The 23530-nt window shown below is 42.2% G+C and overlaps 1 protein-coding gene across 1 annotated transcript in view; it reads left to right on the plus strand.

Annotated features, from left to right (window-relative positions):
- The first annotated feature begins 1270 nt into the window (after window positions 1–1270).
- cnih3 (cornichon family AMPA receptor auxiliary protein 3) overlaps window positions 1271–23530 on the plus strand; it is a 125406-nt gene continuing 103146 nt past the window's right edge. The window contains exon 1 of the mRNA XM_078275143.1: window positions 1271–1348. Within this exon, the coding sequence (XP_078131269.1) occupies window positions 1271–1348 (78 nt within the window). The remainder of the gene's footprint in view (window positions 1349–23530) is intronic.

Genomic DNA, 23530 nt, shown 5'->3' on the forward strand with positions numbered 1-23530 from the left:
AGCTACACCATTTAATAGCAGACATGTAACTAGTCTGTATCACATTTTTAACACTGGCTTAAAAGACTTCCAAGATACAGACAGAAATGTCACGAATGTTATCCCCAGTCTCCTCTACCTATATACAGTAATAAACCGATTACACTACAGCTCACAAGGATATAATGAACTCTAAGAGTATTATTTATTTTGCAGAGCAGGCATATATGTTTCCCATGTTTCTTGACACAGCATTATGCCTCTGTGAAAATTTAATTTACAGAGGCATTTTAGGCCTCTTGCTCTCTGGCACAATTTACAAAAGCGTCAGGCGGTGGCGCCAATCTCACAGTTTAAATATACTGTAAACATTAATCCAAGCAGAGGATTCAGTTTCTCTGAAGTCATCAGTGAAACTTTATTATTTCCCTCACATCTAAATGATCATTTTATGTCAGATAATTGTCTTTTTGGAGTGCATATCATTTTTTGTTTAAGACATTTTTTCGGTAATTCTGGACTGTCTGCTATCCCTCTGATGCACTGCATATAATAAGTGTATAATCTAATCCTTTGTACAGGTGAACATGGCACTAGAAATTCTCTCTCTCTCTCTCTCTCTCTCTCTCTCTCTCTCTCTCTCTCTCTCTCTCTCTCTCTCTCTCACACACACACACACACACACACACACACACACACACACACACACACACACACACACACACACACACATAGAGCGCACCGGGTGCGGCTCTTTTAAATCCACCTGTTCAAGCGCCTTCATGCGCTCTCTGCTCGCTGCTGCTGATAGGTTTGTCAGGAAAACAGATTGGCGAAGGGCTCTTCTCATAACACCATCACAGCACAGATACAGCAGAGTTCCTTCTGCCGCTGAATGGATTACCTACAAATTCCCCTCTCCCGAATGGTTTTGTGCCCATCCTATTTATATTAATAAGCTCTCTTTCTATGATTACATGATCAATTTACTAACGCCGTGGACACTGATCGCTGATTGTGCCAAGTGCGCTGATTTGAGACCAGCTTTCACATCACATCACCGCTGCTGGGTGGACGCAGACGCACGGCTTATCATCTGGAGCGGTTTGCTACAAATAATTGTTGCAAACATTGTGAGGGGCGAAGTCATGCTGCCGGTACCGCATCGGCTTCTCATGGCACCGTGAGAACTTTCTTCCTGACTGCCCCTTTTTTTCATCTTGTGGTTTTAGATGTTTGTCAGCGGGATCGTGCTTCTTTGGGAAAATATCCACCGTTCTCCCTTTCAATTATGTTCACTTTTGCTGCCTTCTGCTATATGCTGTCTCTGGTCCTCTGTGTGTCGCTGATCTTCTTTGCAATATGGCACGTAAGTACCCTGGAATTTATATATTTTGTCTTTTTCTTGTGTTTGATAACCAGCGGATGGATCTTATCATCGGGGATGTGTGCTTATTGAACGGGCAGGTGTGATAGATTGTGCGTAATACTCCCAGATAGCCCACATCCCTAAAATTCATTAATTTGTCAAATGCATGTGTTTTTTGTAGCTTGCGCACTGTTTACCAATGCAAGATCATTTTTGGAAGATATTTCCCTCAACATGACAGGTGCACACCTGTATCTTCAGCTCCTGCTCCATCAGCCCTCTGCATCCATCGTTTTTACCACTTAGTCACAATTTTACCACTATTATTTGGCTACTTTACACGTTCATACTGACCCAATTTGATATGCACACATGCTTGCAACCCTATGCAGTATCCTAGATAAATAAAATGGCCTTCCTTCCAGATCAATTAGGAAATCTTGAAACGCAACCTCCCCCCTCTCATCATCCTGCTCTGCTCCCTCTGCCTCTAATCAAGCCTTAGTTCAGCTAGACACCAGTGCCAATATGATTGACTGCATTGTGATATTTGAATAATCTAATTATTTGCTCCCTGAGCAACATCTCCATCATGTAGAGCCATATGTAAAGACAGATTTGGGTCAGGTCTTCCAGCCTATTGCCCTGAATCTGCCTTTTGTATGGAGACAGCACCAGACCTGATGCACTTGGGATGACTGATCCTCTGGCAATTACATCTAATAGTCTGGTCTGTCATACAGTGGCCCGTGTGTCTGCCCAGAGCAGAAATAGAGACACCAGGACAGTGGGAGTGCAGAATTAAAATTGACTGAATATACAGCACCTTTATGATGCTAGTGACTACTACACTGAAGGAAAGACAATCCTTTATGTCCTGATTCACAATTGAATCACAGAAACCACAACACCTCCTTCAGTTCTGTTTGTAATGTCAATTCAGCAATGGTGGAAGGATCCCAATGGAACACATTATTCTGTAGCTTCAGCAATAATCCACATGGCACCAGGTTTTATTTTGCCTTCTGCTTCAGACTGCAGAAACGGTAGAGATGCCTCCTGCACTGATTACCATTCACGGTGACATACAGACATGCAGTATAATAAGCTGGGACTCCATACTGCGAGGAAAGATAATTATGAAGAGGCTGAGGTGGGAATGTGTGGAGCTGTGGAAGCGATCAGCAGAGCCAAGGCTGCACATTAACACCAGCCACCTGCCAAATGCTGGGGGAATTTTGTCTGTACCTCTTTTACTTCTATCACTTTGGCAGGTTGCCATCTTTCCGTCAGTTCTTTTTTTTCCCTTGAATTTCATAATTGATCTGGTTTCAAAGACCTGCTGAAAACACAGACTCCTGATGCCACAGTGGCCACTTGACCAAAAGGTTAGTTTTTAACGCCCTGAGCAGCAGTGCATTGCTAAAAAGAGCAAGTGTGCTGAGTCAAACTACCCAGGGTAAAATCAAGCTATAAATATAGTGAGTCAGTGTAAATTAACATAAAAAGACAGAGGCTATGCAACCACAAAGAACAGCCCGGTCTTACGGCAGTTCGTGTAAATGTCACGTTATTTAATCTATTGATACGTGTTCACGAGGACGTTTTTCTCGTTTTTTACGTGGTGGCCAGCACGTAAATGTGAAGTAATGTATTTCAATGGGAAGCATATGTCGTGGTCACAGCACGAAAATGGTAGGGAGTAGTATAAAGAGCCGAAAATCCGCGAAGGGAGGTGGGTGGGTCAAACAACACAGGGCTTTCACCTGGGAGAACGGGGATCGCGTCCCGCATGTGGCATTTTGTTTCTCGTAGTCTTCCTAATCACAACCATCCCGTTATTGTCGCGCGTCCCCAGCGGCCATCTCCCGGCGTTTGAGGCGACCCTTTCCCTGTAGTGTTTTTCCTAAACCCAACCTCCGCCATCCCGTTATTGTGGCGTGTCCCCAGCAGCCGCCTCCCGGCGTGTGATGAGGCGCCCCGTCCCGTTATTGTGGCACGTCCCCAGCGGTCCCCAATGGTCGCCTCTCGGCGTATTGTGGCGCGTCCCCAGCGGCCGCCTCCCGGCATATGGGACGTCCTTTTCCCGTAGGGTATTTCGTGCTGGCCACCACATAAAAACCGAGAAAAACGTTCCCGTGAACATGTATCAATAGATTAAAAATAACGTGACATTTACACGAACTGCCGTGAGACTGGGTTGCAAAGAAAAGACAATGGGAGAAAATGAGTAATGAACTGCTCTGACTCAAACATATTACCAGGACTGTCAGCAGGTAACATGAGCGCCTGAGTCATGGATGTCAGACAATGACAAATGACTGCACACAGATGGACTTCTTTCATTAATGGACCATAATCAATCACAGCATATACAGCCAAGTTAATTAGCTCTTTATCTACTCCACTCATTTTCAGGTGCTGATACATCTTACGTTTACTTGTTTTGAAGTAGGAAACAAAACAGATTTCTCTTCCATTCCGCTCATTTACGCTCACATGAGGCTATTCGGTGAGACCCTTGTAAGGAAAAAAAGAGGAGGACATGTTGGCTATCTTCAGAATATCTATTATCGTGAATCACCTCACTCTCTCTGATCTTTCCTGGACTCTAAGGTGAGCTAAGGTGTGAAGTAAGAACAGGTCGGATAATGAGGCAGAAACAGCACTAGACTGTGGCAATATGAAAGTTCATTTAAGTCACTATATCAGGGTTTTTCCTGACTCAGAATGGGCCTTTTGGGGGGGGGAACTACCTACGACAGGAAGGCAATGACTCTGTGTTACCTTATTTGAAAGATAACTATGCATTTGCCTTTTATTTCTGACAATTTGATAAGCAATAATGTCGATTACGCTTGAGGAAATGAAACCCCCTATCAACAAAATTGCTTAAAAAAATAATATTAGTATTTAAATACCACCATTAAAATCATCGGGAGAGTCTGATACAGCCAGACTCTGGACTATCACTCCTATATAAGTTCATGCTCTGCTTTTCAACTATTGTTTGGTAGGTTGCTATTAAACACATTTAGAGAGGGTGGAAGTGCTATCTTTTTCTCTCAATTCTTATAATTTTGGCACTGATTTTCCTTTGGTGCTGGCTAAAACCTCTTTGGAGGGGGGAAAAAATTATTTTATGCAGGAAAAACCCTGCTATATGATACACTGGTAACAAAAGTGTTGAATGAGATTTTCAAGTCATTGTACCACTAATCAATCATCATTTATGTGGCTTTATACATTTTCTCTAGTAAAGTAGAGAAGTTTCACCTCACTGCATTTGTCTGACAAATGTAGTTACAACCGGCAGTTTAAGATTTAACATACAAAACATGTAATCTTTATTTAAAATATTAGGTTTAAGTAGACCTAAATGTAATCTGCAGATTTTTACAGTTAATCGGCAGTGATCCTGAATGATACTGTTTTTCTGCTTGGAGTGGAGATGTGATATTCTGAGTTTCGTTTTAATTTGTTGAAAATTTGTTGAAAAAAAAGAAAAGCTAGCAAGATATGAAAGTAGCATCTCCTCGGGGCTCCATCTAACCCCTCCCCCTGCCCTTGGGGCTCCGACCCACCCACACACACCCAACCACACACACACACACACACACACACACACACACACACACACACACACACACACACACACAGTTCCTGAAAACAACAAATCCCCCCCCTAAAAAAAGTGGAAGTGGCAACTTTTGCTGAGTTCTTTCGTCCATTCTGCATTGACGTGCAGTAACTCAAGCGGCGACAACGCGCATTGAGCTCAGGCTCGTACATGGGAGGGATAGAGTACGAGGCAGTGATTGGTGGGTGTTTTTACAGGATTACAGCAGCTACAGCAACGATTCTCTATAACTAAAGACGTTATGATATAAAATGATGATATAAAACGGTACACACTTCCTGTCTCCTAAATATATGGCCTTGTTTGAAAGTTATGTGTATAATTAATTCATATTTTCTTTTGCTAACATTAGATATTTACACAGCTACAAGCCATATTTAGCATCACGAAATTGGTTTTGTTACGCCATTCACGAACATTAGTTGATGTTAACTTATCTGTGTAGCCAGATCTCGCGAGAATTTGTTCCTGAGACAAAAACATGCCATTTTAGTGTCAGAATGTTAAGGAGATATGTGGCTTCTGAAAAATAGGTCCAATACTATACAAGACTATATATAGGGTGAAAGAATAGGTCATAATCTGTCTTAACGTTCACTTCTTCCATTGGAATCAATACATTCAGGACCTGCCACTAGTCTCCTTAGGAGGCGTGGCTTTGGAGCAACCCACGTGACACAGATACAGGAAACTACTCTGAGTTGGAGCGTCTCGTTTCTTAACAGTCTTTGGATACAGATGACAGATATTTTCGCTCATCTTTCAGAGCCCATAAGTTATTTAGTGTGGTCGGGGTGTAAAGACTATTTCAAACAATATACAAAAAGCATATATTGGAAAAAGTTACCAACCCTGTGTTTAAAGCTAACCAATGTTCAGACAGAATGTGTTACTCACACAAATAGGACCGTTGTGCATTCTGTGTGCAGACAGTATACACACCGACTGTACAGATGTTAGCATGTGAAGTATTACACAAATGGGACTGTTGTGCATTCTGTGTGCAGACAGTGTACACACCGACTGTAGAGATGTTAGCTTGTAGCAAACTAGCACCGACCGTGTGTCTGTGGAGTGTGCCTGTGTGTGGTTTTGTGAAAGCTCAGATACGGACTGATCCTGAAACTCGCCAGGAATTCCAGTTCTTTGTGGTATTTCCCCTAAGCCTCCCTCTTTTTTCTGTTGCGTTTCTATGTTTATAAAAGTAGATTCAAACAGCCCTGAAGGAGCTAAATTTTTGCTGTGTCTAAATTGACTTATTGGTCTGTCTAAGCACACCTTAACTGTAGTACAAGAAGAGTAAGTCAGTCAGTAAATTAACCCAAATGATCATCTATTTTACACTAATATTTAATGTTTCTTAACATTAGCTGACATTAACCAACATTAGCTAATGTTCATTCCAGACCAAGTAAGGCTATAGCAGCAAAACCCCTTCTCAGGCGGGGCAAACAGCAAACTCAGGATGCAGGACTCAGACACACAGTAACAGTCAAACAAAGTATTTATTGTACAAAACAGAACAGACAACAGTCTCCAAAAAACACTGGCAGGCAGAACCAAATGGTAAAACTAGTGACAGTATCCACAAAATGCTAACACAGACTCAGGTCAAAAACAGGTAGAGGATCAGAAACACTTACAAACTCACTGGGGAAAAAGGCTGTACCGCTAAACTCAAAGGGATAAGACCAAATAGCAGAGAACAAAGAGTGAGGGAGTGAATAGATACACCTGAAGGGGGAGGGGAGACAATTAGACACAGGTGCAAGACATTAGGGATGGGAAGGTGATCACACAAGGCGGGAAGGCAGACAAAGGAAAGTGACCTGCTACACAAACACATGGTGAATTTCAAAATAAAACAGGAAGTGAGCAAAGTAAGTGGACGTTAAAGAAAACTAAATGACCTAGGATGGGGAGCTGGGCATGACACCCCTGAGTTTATTGATTTGAGAAATGTAGATTTGATTGCGTATGAATTAAAATGTTCATTTATAAGAGCATGTGCTAAGTCTTTCGAAGGTTTCATAGTCATAATTTATATGCTCCAGTCACATACTGTATCCATCACATAAACATTACCTATATTTTATTGTCAAATAATACTATTCAGATTGGTTATGTTAGACCCTTTTTATATATATACTATTATGACTCGCGATTATTGGAATATTAATAGCACATTATTTATGTGTTTCATATGTACTCTAAAAGGGATATTTTTCAAGTGAGTAATGCTCTTATCAACATGGTAGCGGACAAATACGCTGGCTTTACGCAAATGTTAATCATGATCACAACAATCCAAAACAAGGACTTTCCCTAGAAAAACATCAACGGTACTGAATGTTAAAAAAATATGCTAATAAGCATAATATGTCAAAATCAAGTCCATCAAGTAACAACCGATGGGCACATATGGTTCTCTGCATTAGCCGTATGCTTGGCCAGCAAGTGGTATTTGAGACTCGGCGTACTCCGGTAGTAAATCAATTCAGATCGACAGTACATGCAAATAACTTTAGTCTTGTCGAGAGAACCATCTGGAAGAGCTTTGAAACTGAACTTGCCATTTAAAAGACTCTTTTCTTTATCCATTTCTGCTCAAGGCGGCTTGAGCCGCGCCGAAAACACGTGCATTCTAGAAATAGAACCGACGCCTATTTTCACGCGACACGCAAGCGTGTTGGAAGCGTTTCCAGGCAAAATAGAATAGGAAAAAATGTTTATATGTCATTTTGACACTAATACATATTAATAAATGACACGTTGATGTTTGAAAGTCTCTAGGTTTTGATATAAATGCAGATATAAATGTAATTAAAAAAAAAAAATCGATTTTCTAATATTGCACCTGTCAATACAGAACAAAATATTCTGTAGCCTATTTTGCCGTCAATACTGCCGACGTTGTCTTTGCTGTAATCAAATCAGTCTATATTTATGTTTAACATAATTTTATTAATTGTATCAATGGGAAACATACATGTGTACAGACAAGGCTAGCAGCAGCAACGCCACGTCAGACACGTTTCTGGTGTGTAAAGACATAGAAAAATCCACGCAGCTGACACGCTACAGAAACACCACGCTCATGCCACGCAGGCAGTGTGTGGCCGGCCTAAATCAAAGAACATGCTTGTTAAAGTTAAAGCAAATTCCTTTTAATATGCACTATTTTTTTTTCAGACGTGCGATTAATCGCAAAAAAAATAGTGCATTTTAAAAGGAATTTGCTTTAACTCATTATTATCACGTTATTTTTGACAGCCCCATCTATTATATATACGCTTGGTATGCATTAATGCTCCTCAGTGACTGTTGACAGTCCTTTTCATTGTGGCATGTAATTATTTTCACTTCAAACATAAATTTTCGAAACTGACAGATAAAGACTATATAACTCATTTCAGTGATTAGCTGTGCAAAACATATTTGTCCATTAAAAATAATAAATAAGGCATGCCACAGTATTCTCACTGTGGGATGTAATGACACTTCAAATAAGATGCAGCAATGGGCAGAATTCTTCTGTTCATCATCACATTAAACACAACACCACAGGCACTCATGTAAGCGATTACGAAGCCATTTTAATTAACATACAAGGTGAACTCTGACCTCCCCCAAGCTCTATGGCTCAGTGCTAAGACGGTCAGACTCTGCTTGAGTGATTCTTCTCCCATGTAACCACAGCCGCTAATGTGCTCTAAGTGTCATTAAAGCTGGGAGCGGGCAACACACTCTGGTGCTCCACTGATAGATGGGAAAGCCCTGTGGTGCAGTTATGATACAGAGGTTGCCCTGGCAGGGTGACAAAGGGCAGACTGTCAAAGTATCATTTACACTCCTAGTTGGGGCTTTACATTATTTTGTGTCATAGGTATTTAGTGCATGGAAGGTGCGATGGGGTATGAAAGCATGGTTTGTATGGATTAAGAAAAAAGTAAGGCTATATTACCAACTGGCAGGGCTGGCTATAGCCCATTGGATGCCCTAGGCGACACTGAGATTTGCGCTCCCCCCCCCAACCTACCACCTAGGGCTACTTTAAACCACATCCATTTCATGTAATCATTCTGATATGCATTATAGGTACACTATGTTGTATGTTTTATACTGTACATTTCTATTTGATACATGAACTACAGGCAATATAATGGTCTCAGAACATTTTCATTTTTAGTAACTTTGGAACTTTTCCAACAACAACTGAATTAGCCATGGGGCTATAATATGCCCCTCATTTACAGGTGCTGGTCATATAATTAGAATATCATGAAAAAGTTGATTTATTTCAGTAATTCCATTCAAAAAGTGAAACTTGTATAATGTATACATTCATTCCACACAGACTGATATATTCCAAGTGTTTATTTCTTTTAATTTTGATGATTATAACTGACAACTGATGAAAACCCCAAATTCAGTATCTCAGAAAATTAGAATATTGTGATAAGGTTCAATATTGAAGACACCTGGTGCCACACTCTAATCAGCTAATGAACTCAAAACACCTGCAAAGGCCTTTAAATGGTCTCTCAGTCTAGTTCTCTAGGCTACACAATCATGGGGAAGATTACTGACTTGACAGCTGTCCAAAAGACAACCATTGACACCTTGCACAAGGAGGGCAAGACATAAAAGGTCATTGCTAAAGAGGCTGGCTGTTCACAGAGCTCTGTGTCCAAGCACATTAATAGAGAGGTGAAGGGAAGGAAAAGATGTGGTAGAAAAAAGTGTACAAGCAATAGGGATAACCGCACCCTGGAGAGGATTGTAAAACAAAACCCATTCAAAAATGTGGGGGAGATTCACAAAGAGTGGACTGCAGCTGGAGTCAGTGCTTCAAGAACCACCACGCACAGACGTATGCAAGACATGGGTTTCAGCTGTCCCATTCCTTGTGTCAAGCCACTCTTGAACAAGACAGAGCGTCAGAAGCGTCTCGCCTGGGCTAAAGACAAAAAGGACTGGACTGCTGCTGAGTGCAAAGAACAAAGTTATGTTCTCTGATGAAGGTCAATTTTGCATTTCCTTTGGAAATCAAGGTCCCAGAGTCTGGAGGAAGAGAGGAGGGGCACAGAATCCACGTTGCTTGAAGTCCAGTGTAAAGTTTCCACAGTCAGTGATGGTTTGGGGTGCCATGTCATCTGCTGGTGCTGGTCCACTGTGTTTTCTGAGGTCCAAGGTCAACGCAGCCGTTTACCAGGAAGTTTTAGAGCACTTCATGCTTCCTGCTGCTAACCAATTTCATGGAGATGCAGATTTCATTTTCCAACAGGACTTGGCACCTGCACACAGTGCCAAAGCTACCAGTATCTGGTTTAAGGACCATGGTATCCCTGTTCTTAATTGGCCAGCAAACTCGCCTGACCTTAACCCTATAGAAAATCTATGCGGTATTGTGAATGATGTGATGCGCAAGACCCAACAATGCAGAAGAGCTGAAGGCCACTATCAGAGCAACCTGGGCTCTCATAACACCTGAGCAGTGCCACAGACTGATCGACTCCATGCCACGCCGCATTGCTGCAGTAATTCAGGCAAAATGAGCCCAACTAAGTATTGAGTGCTGTACATGCTCATACTTTTCATGTTCATACTTTTCAGTTGGCCAACATTTCTAAAAATCCTTTTTTGTATTGGTCTTAAGTAATATTCTAATTTTCGGAGATACCGCATTTGGCATTTTCATTATTTGTCAGTTATAATCACAATTTAAAAGAAATAAACATTTGAAATATATGTGTGATGAATGAATATAATATACAAATTTCACTTTTTCAATGGAATTACTGAAATAAATCAACTTTTTCATGATATTCTAATTATATGACCAGCACCTGTATACATTCTGCGTTGTCCCTGCCAAATAAATGAAAATAAGATTTATCCTTTGTCCATCCTGTCATTTGGGAAAGGTGAATTGGTATGATATGGTCCTCTACTGACTAATTCAGTCCTCACCGTGTCAGACAGGGTTGGCCAGTCAGCAGGATCAATAGGTTCTCCCCTGACGGACTCATGGATATCAGAACTTGTTGAGGATAGGGTGTCTGCAGGCTGTAGTGTAGAAGCAGGTCCGGTTGTGTCTGTTGCCCCTTCACCTGAAGGCAAATACATACAATTGATAATATTGTTAATCTTTTAATACATATACATGATGGCAATAGGCAATACACTGACAGATTTTCTCTCTGAGGTTGAAAGTTGTAGTATTACAATGAATGGTAGTGTGAGGTCATATTTTGAGTGTATTACATACATAATCTTGAACTATAACAGATGATTATAGCTTTATTAATATGCATTTATAGCCCAATACTACATCTACTAATAAAACTAATACTATTACTACAACCAATAACTATAATAAACAAACTTACAAGGTTCAGAGAGAGGTGAATCTGGGGTATCAGCTGAGCTTTCTTCAGGAGGTGAGAGTCTCTGCAAAAATTTCTGGAGTGCATCTGGACATTTTTAAATATAAAATAATATTAGCATAACATAACACCACTCATCACCAACACCATTACATTTACGTGTATTCACATGTATCTACTATTTACATGAGCGTAAATACAATCCAGGCAATGTATTATGTAGAATGCATATGTAGCAGATTCTACATTAAGATCTACATTAGAATTTGTCAGCAAAATCCTTCAATAGCCTGACGTCTCCCAAGCATGCCACAGCTTTCCACCTCATAGCACCATCACTATGTTTTCTCTGATTACTTTGAATGTTAAATGAGAAGACAAAAGAAAACACTAGATAGGCTACTCCTTAAAGCAGTTTGGCTAACAAGGCTAACACAAGGTTTTTATTTTCCTTTTTTAAAAACGATTTTGTTGCTTGAGAAAGACAGCTTGTGGATTAAGCTATGTAAACGATAGTCCACAACCAAAGTGTTTATCCAAAGAATCCTATGTGTGACATAGTTAAAATGAACTTAAAGCTATGTGTCAACTTGTGTCAGTCTGTTCAACTTATTCTGTATGTTTATCACTAGTGATACTGCTTGGAGAAATGGCAACATGTGAGAATGTGCTTCCAAATATTGGTCATCTGTCAAACATTCTTGGATAAGTTTTGATCAGGCTAGCTAGCTCCATTTACCAAGCAAGCTTACTACCTAGCTTCTACCAGCAATGAAACGTCAACCATTAACGGTCACACAAAACACAATTTTGATTAAACTTTCAAATTAATGTCTGAGATGAAAATACATACCTCTATACTGGGCTTTCTTCTCATCCTCCTCTTTTCTTCATTTTCGTCCCTGTGCACCAGTTTGGATCTTTTCATTTTGAGAATTGATATTCTAACTAACATTAGCTTGATCGAGTGTGCCCATTGCCTTGCAGCGCAACGCAACCATAATGTCGGCATCGTCGTCGTCATGTGTTTCAAATTGGAGACTTCCAAACTTCTTAAACATAGGTTGACATGACACAGAAGTCAGAGCTCTCTGTTACTGATTGGCTGCTGGTATTCTGTGGCCGCATTTCGCCGCTGAAATTTAAACTATCTACTACTTTTAGATTGGCCGCACTTCGTTGCCGGCCACAGCTCGCTGAGCTCGGAGCGGCTTCCACAGCTTTTTGTTTTTATTTTGTATTATTATTAATTGGGGCATTTTAGGCCTTTATTTTCATAGGACAGCTGAAGACATGAAGACATGAAAGGGGAGAGAGAGGGGGAATGACATGCAGCAAAGGGCCGCCTCTGCATCAAGGAGAATCCATCCAGCCATCTTCGTCCGCTTATCCGGTATCGGGTTGCGGGGGTAGCAGCTCCAGCAGGGGACCCCAAACTTCCCTTTCCTGAGCCACATTAACCAGCTCCGACTGGGGGATCCCAAAGCGTTCCCAGGCCAGGTTGGAGATATAATCCCTCCACCTAGTCCTGGGTCTTCCCCGAGGCCTCCTCCCAGCTGGACGTGCCTGGAACACCCCCCTAGGGAGGCGGCTAGGGGGCATCCTTACCAGATGCCCGAACCACCTCAACTGGCTCCTTTCGACGCGAAGGAGCAGCGGCTCTACTCCGAGCTCCTCACGGATGACTGAGCTTCTCACCCTATCTCTAAGGGAGTCGCCAGCCACCCTCCTGAGTCATGTTCTTTCGGTCATGACCCAGCCTTCATGACCATAGGTGAGGGTAGGAACGAAAACTGACCGGTAGATTGAGAGCTTTGCCTTCTGGCTTAGCTCTCTTTTCGTCACAACGGTGCGATAAATTGAATGTAATTCCGCATCCGCTGCGCCGATTCTCCGACCAATCTCCCGCTCTATTGTCCCCTCACTCACAAACAAGACCCCAAGGTACTTGAACTCCTTCACTTGGGGTAAGGACTCATTCCTTACCTTGAGAAGGCACTCCATCGGTTTCCTGCTGAGAACGATGGCCTCCGATTTAGTGGTGCTGATCCTCATCGCAGCTGCTTCACAATCGGCTGCGAACCGATCCAGTGAGTGCTGAAGGTCGCAGGTCGATGATGCCATCAGGACCACATCATCTGCAAAAAGCAGCGATGAGATCCCCAGCCCACCGAACTGCAACCCCTCTCCACCCCGACTACTCCTCGATATCCTGTCCATAAATACTACAAACAGGATTGGTGACAAAGTGCAGCCCTGGCGGAGGCCAACTCTCACCTGAAACGAGTCCGACTTACTGCCGAGAACCCGGACACAGCTCTCGCTTTGGTCGTACAGAGATTGGATGGCCCTGAGAAGATACTCCCGCAGCACCTCCCACAGTATCTCCCGGGGGACCCGGTCATACGCCTTCTCCAGATCCACAAAACACATGTAGACAGGTTGGGCATACTCCCAGGCTCCCTCCAGGATCCTTGTGAGAGTAAAGATCTGGTCTATTGTTCCATGACCAGGACGGAATCCGCATTGTTCCTCTTCAACCTGAGGTTCGACTATCGACGGAACCCTCCTTTCCAGCACCTTGGAGTAGACTTTACCGGGGAGGCTGAGAAGTGTAATACCCCTGTAATTGGCACACACCCCCTCGTCCCCCTTTCTGAAAAGGGGAACCACCACCCCGGTCTGCCACTCCTTAGGCACCGTCCCAGACTTCCAATGTTGAAGAGGTGTGTCAACCAAGACAACCCCTCCACACCCAGAGCTTTAAGCATTTCTGGACGGATCTCATCAATCCCTGGGGCTTTGCCACTGTGGAGTTGTTTAACTACCTCAGCGACTTCCACCAGGGAAATTGACGACAATCCCCCATCATCCTCCAGCTCTGCCTCTACCATAGTCGGATTTAGGAGTTCCTCAAAGTGCTCCTTCCACCGCCCTATTACCTCCTCAGTTGAGGTCAACAGCGTCCCATCCTTACTGTACACAGCTTGGATGGTTCCCCGCTTCCCCCTCCTGAGGTGGCGAAAGGAACCACTCTGGTTTAGATCAGGGAGGCTGTTCCTCCCAATCACGCCTCTCCATGTGTTGCCATCATTGCCCACGTGCGCGTTGAAGTCCCCCAGCAGAACTATGGAGTCCCCCACTGGAGCCCCATGCAGGACTCCACTCAAGGTCTCCAAGAAGGCCGAATACTTTGAACTCTTGTTTGGTGCATATGCACAAACAGCAGTCAGAGTTTCCCCCACCACAACCCGCAGGCATAGGGAGGCAACCCTCTCGTCCACCGGGGTAAACTCCAACGTAGCGGAGTATGGTTCCAGAACCGAGACTGTGCGTAGAGGTAAGCCCCACCAGATCTAACGGTAGTGCTCCACCTCCCGCACAAGTTACGGCTCCTTCCCCCACAGAGAGGTGACATTCCACGTCCCCAGAGCCAGCATCTGCTGCCTGGGTCTGGTCCGTTGAGGCCCCTGACCTTCACTGCCACCCATATGGCAGCGCACCCGACCCCAGCGGTTCCTCCCACAGGTGGTGGGCCCATGGGATGGAGAGATGGATGCCATGTAGCTTTTTTGGGCTGTGCCCGGCCGGGCTCCGTGGCAAACCTGGCCACCAGACGCTCGCTGACGAGCCCTCCATCTGGGGCTGGCTCCAGACGGGGGCCCCGGACTTCCTCCGGGCAGGGTCACTCCATCTCTTCCTTGGTCACTCATAGGGTTTTTGAACCATTCTTTGTCTGGCCCCTCACCTGAGACCACTTTGCCTTGGGAGACCCTACCAGGAGCTCAAAGCTCCAGACAACACAGCCCTCAGGTTCATAGGGACACACAAACCTCTCCACCACGATAAGGTGATGGTTTCTGGAGAAGTGATGGTTCCCGGAGAGGAGTCAACCTCTATATATGGGCGTGTGCGCTACCAGGTGAGTCCACAGCTTTACTTGGACATTGCATGGCAGCTCGCTGCTGGCAGCACTAAGCCGCTGCTTGGTGTGTTTTCGGCTGATTCCACTGTCTCCATTCATTATGCTAAGTCCAGCTAACTATTTCTTGGGTTAAGATTTGTATTTAGACATGAGAGTGGCAAGAAAGCTAAGTATCAAACTATTTTAATAACGTTTATAAGTTACAACCAATTAATTAGTTAATACCAATAAACCCTTTATAAAGGGGTATAATGTCATGTCACTTTAATCAATTGACTTTATTTAATAACCAAAAAGCAACAAAGTGAAAGTTTAATATGGTATTACATTTGGTAGTTGTAATATGCATGGCTGAAATACAGTATAAACTATGTTGATGGGGACTTATAGGTAGCTCCTGCATTTTTGCCAAATTTTGAGGCTTGTCAAGGAGCACTGTGTCAAATGTAGTTTCAATTCTTACAGCACATACATTAGAGTTTAATTAAATTATTATAAACTGATACACTAAACCCACGGCAAAATTGATATGATGCTGCCATTTGTAGTCTTAACATTGCAGTGTGCCCAATGGGCAGTGGTGGAATGAAAGTACATTTAAAAGTACTGTACTTTGATCAATCGCCCCCTGGTGGCTGGCTGCAGTATAGGTCATAAAGCCTGCCGTTGTTAGCAGATGGAACATAGGCCAAGCTAAAAAAAAAAAAAAAAATGTACACTTAGAATACATTATTCCCAAGGATGGTTTCAGTCATTTTAGGTAGGTCTGATCACATTTAATGCTATAAAAATGGGGTGAAACGTCATGATTGACAGCTGTGATTGACTCGCGATTGGTCTGTGTAAAGGTGGGACTTCGATACCGCGGCTCCACGGCCCAATCATTACTGGGCAGACTTGGACTCCAAAATTACAAGATGGCAGCGCCCATATCTGGGATACTTTGGTATCACTTTTGTCCAGTGGAAGGAAGTGGAGATGCCTTGTCCATCTTTGTATACAGTCTAGGTTCTCTATCAGTCCCTGTAGGCTATGTTGCTTCTTTGAATTATGTATTGTATCGATATATGAGTGTTTTCTTTAACAATTTACTTTAATGATTAGAGAGGCTGCTTGGAAACATTTCTCTGCGTGCAGTAATGTCACTGCAGCTAATATCGTGGGACATTGAAGCAGAAAAACTAAACACTATAGTTAGAAACTAGACAGAAGAAAACAAAACTAAACCTTTAGCTTCTGAAAATAATAATAATGAAGTATTGCCGCTGTTCTTTGAGCTCTTAATGGGGACGCAGTTACAAATGAAGATGTCTGCTGCTGCAGCTCTGCTTCCTGCTATATTATTCACAAAGAACGTTAATATATTTCCTGTATGTATTATTTCACCCACCCGCTTTTAATCAGAATATTAATTTATATGATTCAAGTATGATCCCAGTATGTGGATAAACCATGTGGCCACAGATGTAATATATATATTAGGGCTGTCAAACGATTAAAATGTTTTAATCGCGATTAATCGCTGAATGTCTATAGTTAATCGCGATTAATCACATATTTTATCACATGATTAAAATTCTATTATTTTGCATTTCAGAACAGTTTTTAAGTACATATTAACAATGGAAAGCAATTTTTACCAGTGTATCTTGATTGGGAATCAAATGAATGTAAAGAAAGTTACTTTATGAACTTGATTTTAAGATTTGTAAGTATTTATTTACTGTAAACAAAAGAAAAATGTGTGAATCTGTCATTATTGCACAATTCCTCCAAGTACCTAACTAAAAAACTAAAAATCCCTATCCTTACTAGAGTCATATGTTTAGTAACTCCTAAATAATGTTGATTACTCACTGACGTCCAGTGATGGGTTAATGAGACAGCGTTTGCAGCACCTTGCAGCAGTTCCACTGTGGCTGCTTTCTACCTGTGGTATGTGTATGGTGAAACTACTGTCTCCCTCGACGGCAACGAGACAGGTCAACCGTAGTACGTCTTAAAGACCCGAGTCCTCTACGATGCTGACAGGTCTGCAGTTAGTTGCCACCCGTTTAGCCCGCTAGCGGGTAACATCACGTTAACTGTACTACTATGCTTAGCTCCGTAGGTGGAAGCTCAAGCTTGAAGTGCTTCGGTGATATTTTCATTCGGCTTTATACAACGTGCATATGGCTTTCGACTTGTCTACGAGCCGTCTGGGAGTTTTGGAAAATAAAAAGCTCCATTCAGAGTTATTGCTGCTGTTTCTCCATCATGCCTGCAGCCTGCAAACAACAGCAGGATGTGTTAGGAGGAAGTGGCAGCTTGATTATAAGTAACGGTGCTGCAAAGGGTCAAAATAGTAGCCTGTTAGGCACGACGCAAAACCGAGTGAAGTGTAAAATAAATTAATAAATGCCGGCATGCGATTAAAAAAAATTAATCACGTCACGTCGGCCCTTAATCGCATTGCGATTAACGCGTTAACGCTGACAGCCCTAATATATATATATTGTGTGTATATAGATTATACACACAGATTTGCAATCAGTAGGGGTGTCACGATTCTCCAAATCCACGATTCAAAAGTTTGCCATTCTCATTATGTTTGTATTGAAATGACAGCTGACAGCAGCAGAGGAGAACATATTTAAAGCGTGACAGCAGCGATATGATTGGCTTGGGAAGGTTGCGGCAAAATCCGCTTGGTTTAACTTCAAGTGAACATCCACAGTCAGCAGATAGTAGAGTGGAAACCGAAGAGTGAGAGAGAGATTTGTGAATTAATGAGAGCGTAAGAGAAGAAAAGTCTTTCTGACTGAACTTCCGCTAAGCTTCACATGTGCGTGAGTAGCCTTGGCAAGACACAGTGGTCTATTTATATGGTGGTATATCGTTTGTTCAAGATCTCAGACATTTGAAAATGCCATTTTTGGGCTTTGGAAAACACTGATCAACATTTTCACAATTTTCTGACATTTTATAGAACAAACAAATAATTGATTAATCGAGAAAATAATCAACACATTAATCAACAATGAAAATAATCGTTAGTTGCAGCCCTAGTTTCTGTCGAATCAACAGAGCCTGATTTGTGAGTGAAGTGCAGAAGATTAGATTGGCAGAGTGACTTCAGACACACGTAAAAGTGTGGAAGGTAGATTGAAACTGAGAGAAATATTAAGCCATGCATGCTTTGTGCTACTTTCCTTACCCAGCCAGAGGCCTAAGCTTGTTCCTGTGATCTGTAACGCCTCCACAGCCGGCCCCACGAGGGGGCAGAAGGGGGCTTTGCCCCCTCAGTTGCATTTTCTGTAGGGTGACCAGACATCCCAGTTTGACCGGGATTTTCAGTTGCTTGTCCCGAGTCCCAGGAAAAGCCTGTTGGGACGCTAAAATGTCCCGGTTTACACCAACCACTATAAAATTGTCCCTGTTGTCAGTGATTACATATACATGGTCTTATTATAGCTCGATCATTAACTAAACCCATGTAGAAAGACTAATAAAGCGTCCAGCGTATGATTTTAACAATGTGTGTGTGTGTCAGTCAATCGTAGCGGTCTGCGTCTGCATAATCTGTGCAGCCAGCGTTACAATGTATATTTGTAAACATTGTTGCAATGCCTCTTCTTATTTGTCTCGTTTTAACCTTTCTTTAACTGTCTATGGTTTTAACCAGTCCCTCCAGGATTTCGCGGCCTTCTTTTGAAATTGTTGCGGCCCAAAATGCCTGATTTTGCAGGAACTGTCCTTAATTTAGGTCATCCTGTATGTCTCATTTCCATTTTTTTCTGCATCCACCGTGTGTGTTTGTGTGCGTGAGTCAGTCGTGGGGGGAATGGAGCAGCAGCCCCGCCCGCTGCAGAGAGCCAACAGTATTGAAACAGCAGCAGCTTTCAATACGGTTTTCAGCGACTTTAGAGTGAAAAAGTGTTACAGCGTACATTGATGTTAATATGTATACAGGTTGGCAGGTCGGTCTGAAATGTTTTGCACAGTCTTTCGCTGTCGTTGTTGGTAAATGTGAGATGTTCGAGTCACACACGTCTCATCTTCATATCAGAAACAAGGAAATTAATTTGGCGACGTACGCAAATTCTGATTTGAACACAACTTGTGCATAATGATGTACCCACCTTACCTAATAATTTTGTTGATGTGTTGTTCGTGCATGAGGTCATGAATGAGAGGCTATGAACTCATGTCAATTCCTGATGATTCATAAGATATAAAGGAATGAAGTAATGCACAAATCATGAATTAATTCATGTATGAATTCATAATTCATGTACTGTTGGGAATTTGTACACTGTTAATTATTTCCCTGTTAAATAACAGGAAATAACTGGCAGCAGCGTTACCATTATTTTCATGTTATTTTAACAGTTTATTCCTGTTAATGTTTTTTTACAGTGCACTCCCCGTAATGTTTTTTAACAGGACTTTGCTGTAAATCACAGAAAAAACAGGAAACAACTGGCAGCAGGGTTACCATTATTTTCATGTTAAATCACCATTTATTTTGTTTCCATTAAATATTGCTTTTTAAATGTATTTTTAATTATTTTAGCATAGTAATGTGTACCATTGATTGTAATATACATATTCTAGCTTTAGTTAATACAAGAATAGGCATAATACATCACATAACACTTAAGTGAAAGAAAACGAATAGTTCCGTGTTGAAATTAACTTTTATTTATTGTAATACAAACACTGAAAGTTAAATACTTACAAATGTAGGCACACATAGATCGGATCAATCACAGAAAAATACAGTATATCATGTTCATTGCTGACATCTAAAACACTTGGGGCCGTATTTTAATGATCTGAGCGCATGGCGTGAAGCGCCTGGCGCAGGTGCGTTTAGGGCGTGTCCAAATCCACTTTTGTTAGTTTAACGGCAGATAAAAAGGGTCGGTGCACCAGGCGCATGGTTCAAAAGGGTTGTACTTAGTGTCTTCATTAATCATAGGTGTGTTTTGGGCTTAACATGTAATAAACCAATCAGAGTGTCATCTCCCATTCCCTTTAAAAGCCAGGCGCGTTTGGACCTTGGAGCATTGCTATTATGATGGAGGATTTGCACCGTAATATTTTTATTTGTAATCTTCTGCATGTGTGTGTGCTGCTGTGCGTCCCTGTGTGTGTCACAAGCATAGTGTACGCACGCTGTTCACGCGCCTCGGAGCATTTTACTAATGCTCTGTTAAAATAACAATGAAATGCTGCGTTATTGACTTCAGACCAGGTTTTTGTTGGTCAAGATCCCAGAATGCACCTGAACACACCTCCCTGTAAGACCAGCACGCCAAGAATGCACCTGAACACACCTCCCTGTAAGACCAGCACACCCAGAATGCACCTGAACACACCTCCCTGTAAGACCAGCACGCCAAGAATGCACCTGAACACACCTCCCTGTAAGACCAGCACGCCCAGAATGCACCTGAACACACCTCCCTGTAAGACCAGCACGCCAAGAATGCACCTGAACACACCTCCCTGTAAGACCAGCACACCCAGAATGCACCTGAACACACCTCGCTGTAAGACCAGCTCGCCCATGGGCCACAGATGGGTTCAGGTGCATTTGCTATTTAAATGATGCGGGCGCTGGACGGGAAATTGACAACTGCGTCGGTCTTAAACTAGCAAGCTAGGGCCCTAAACCTCAACATTTAATGTTCCCTGAACTGCTAAAATTCTGCAAAAAAGACTCAAACCAAGGACATTCCCTTTGACTCCTGGTCACTCAAAAATGTTACACATAGGCTGATTAATCACAAATAAATCTCATGTTCTCATGTTCATGGCTTAAAAAGTAGCAAATACATTTTTTAAACCCAAATACATTGTTCATAACAAAATACTGAACCTCAACACTTAATGTTACCAAACCACTGAAATTCAACATGTATGAATACATTCAAGCCAAGACTTAACACTTCATGGAACTCCTGGTCAATAAAGAGCAATAAACAATAAAAACACTGTCACTGCATAGACCACTAACCATTTTCTCAAAGCACACAATGAGGATCCTTTGGAAAGTCTTGGGTCTGTATATGAGAGAGAGAGAGAGAGAGAGAGAGAGAGAGAGAGAGAGAGAGAGAGAGATATGAGTTCCATAATTTCACCTGGCTTGACCTAACAAAAGCTAATTTCAGGAACAGAGCACAAAACAGAATAACATAAAATAATATAAAGTGTGATAAGTAAAATTCATTGAAAGAACAAAAAAAGAATGGCAAAGAGCATGGAAGAGGAGTTCAGCATTCTAACTTTGAAAGGGAGTTGAGAATGAATTTCCCCAGCCTCCTGAATCATTGCTGTTTGAACATACGTGTAATGTATAAATCTATCTCACCTTTTTCAAATGAAATCCCACTGAAAGTCCATGAGTCTGCGCAAGAGGCTGGCGACGTGTGAATTGACAGTTCTTCTTTTTTCCCCTTTGCAGCCTTTGTCCCTTTTTCTGGGTTTATACCCACAAAGCGTCTGAAAAATTATACACTGGTTGGGAATCTAGTAATTCACATAGCACTAACAGCACAACAAAAACAACAAATGTACATGAACTATCCTCAACATGCACTATCCTATGTGTCTATGAATATTGTAAGTTGCACTAAAACTTTCTAAAGCAAAGTTTGCTAGCAAACTTGCTAGATTAAAGAAAGTAAGACACCATTCAAATTTCCACCTGGTTCTGAGAGATAAATCCGCTGAGATCATCTTGATCAGCAGTGTGATCAGGGATAGTACCCTGCATCTGCATCTGTAATTAAAAACAAAAACAAATGTAAACATTTATCTACAACTCAATGATAATCAAAATAGCAAAAAAACACAAAAGAGGGTGCACTATGCCAATGCAAATAAAAGAGAATAGCTGTTCACATAGATATGGCACTAGCCCAATCAGTAGTGGCTGTTTTTGCTGGATTTACCTCATTGCTAGGCTTTAGCTACCACATAAAATAGTCACACCCAGGGTGGGAAATTAGCACCTGCCACAAGCCAATGGCGGGTACTTTTTCAAAGTGGCGGGTGACTTTGCCTTGTATACAAGCCACAGTGGCGGGTGGAGTGGTTTTCAGCGCTAGTCCGTGACACATATAGCTGAGCTGAGGTACAGACGAAAGGAAAATTATCGGTTAAAAAAATGTGGCGACATATCCCCGGTGTTAAGAGGCCCGTGGCGGAGTCAGCAGTAGCTATAAATGTACAAACTGTTGAGGGCGAAGTAAAGAAAAAGAGAAGGAACTTTTCAAACAAGTGGCGCTTTGATGACAAAGGGAAAACTATTTCATGCAGGCAGGCAGACACACACACAGGCTGGTAAGATTGGGCACCCACCAGGCACAAAAGTTAATTTCCCACCCTGGTCACACCAGCATGTCTGGTAGCCCAAACAGCTATAACCCATCAAAGACGAGCATCTGACATGAAATAATCAAATACAGTCTTAAACTAACTATCTAGCATCATAAACAGCTATCAGTAAATTGATGTATCTTAGCCGTTTGATTTTCAGGATGAACCTGCTTTAACCAGACGTGCATATGGCAAGAATGTCACACAAACTTGACCACAGGAATGCTAGCTACTTAAACGTTATAGGCATAACGTTAGCCTATTATTTATAGATTTAGATCGTATACATGAATGGACATTAAAATAAGCGCATTGTTTTCTAAGATTAATGGACAAACTATCAAAATTTTGCTAGCTTGAATCACCTTGGCTCATTAGCAGCTAGCTAAGTTGTGTGTCTAAGTCATGTGGTGCAAGTCCGTGGCGTTTAGTATACATCAACATCACTGATAAATGTTAAAACTATGCATGACTTTAAAGAAATTCTAGTTAATAACCACTGCGATCTTCCGAAATGTATGGCCGTGTGTTCGTTGCAGGTTCAAATGCCTTCTTCTACGCTCCTTCCCAGAATGCAAAAAATACTGAACCTGTTATTTAGGTTATTTCAGATAGTGGCGCCTGCTGGCGACTGTGTCATACGGATATTTACACCATGGTCAGAAAGAACCATTGGAAAGAACAGGGCGCACACGCACGCACGCACACACACACACACACAGATTTGGAGCGCAGTTCGTCAATTAAATGTTAGGCCTTTTCGTTTAAAATCCGGAGCAGTGACGGACTGGGAACAAAAAACGGCCCTGGCATTTCCACCCACCAGCGACCCACCGGTAGGGGGGCCGCTGGTGGGTGGA

This window comes from Sander vitreus, chromosome 18, assembly GCF_031162955.1.
Source record: "Sander vitreus isolate 19-12246 chromosome 18, sanVit1, whole genome shotgun sequence".
Classification (NCBI taxonomy): Eukaryota; Metazoa; Chordata; class Actinopteri; order Perciformes; family Percidae; genus Sander; species Sander vitreus.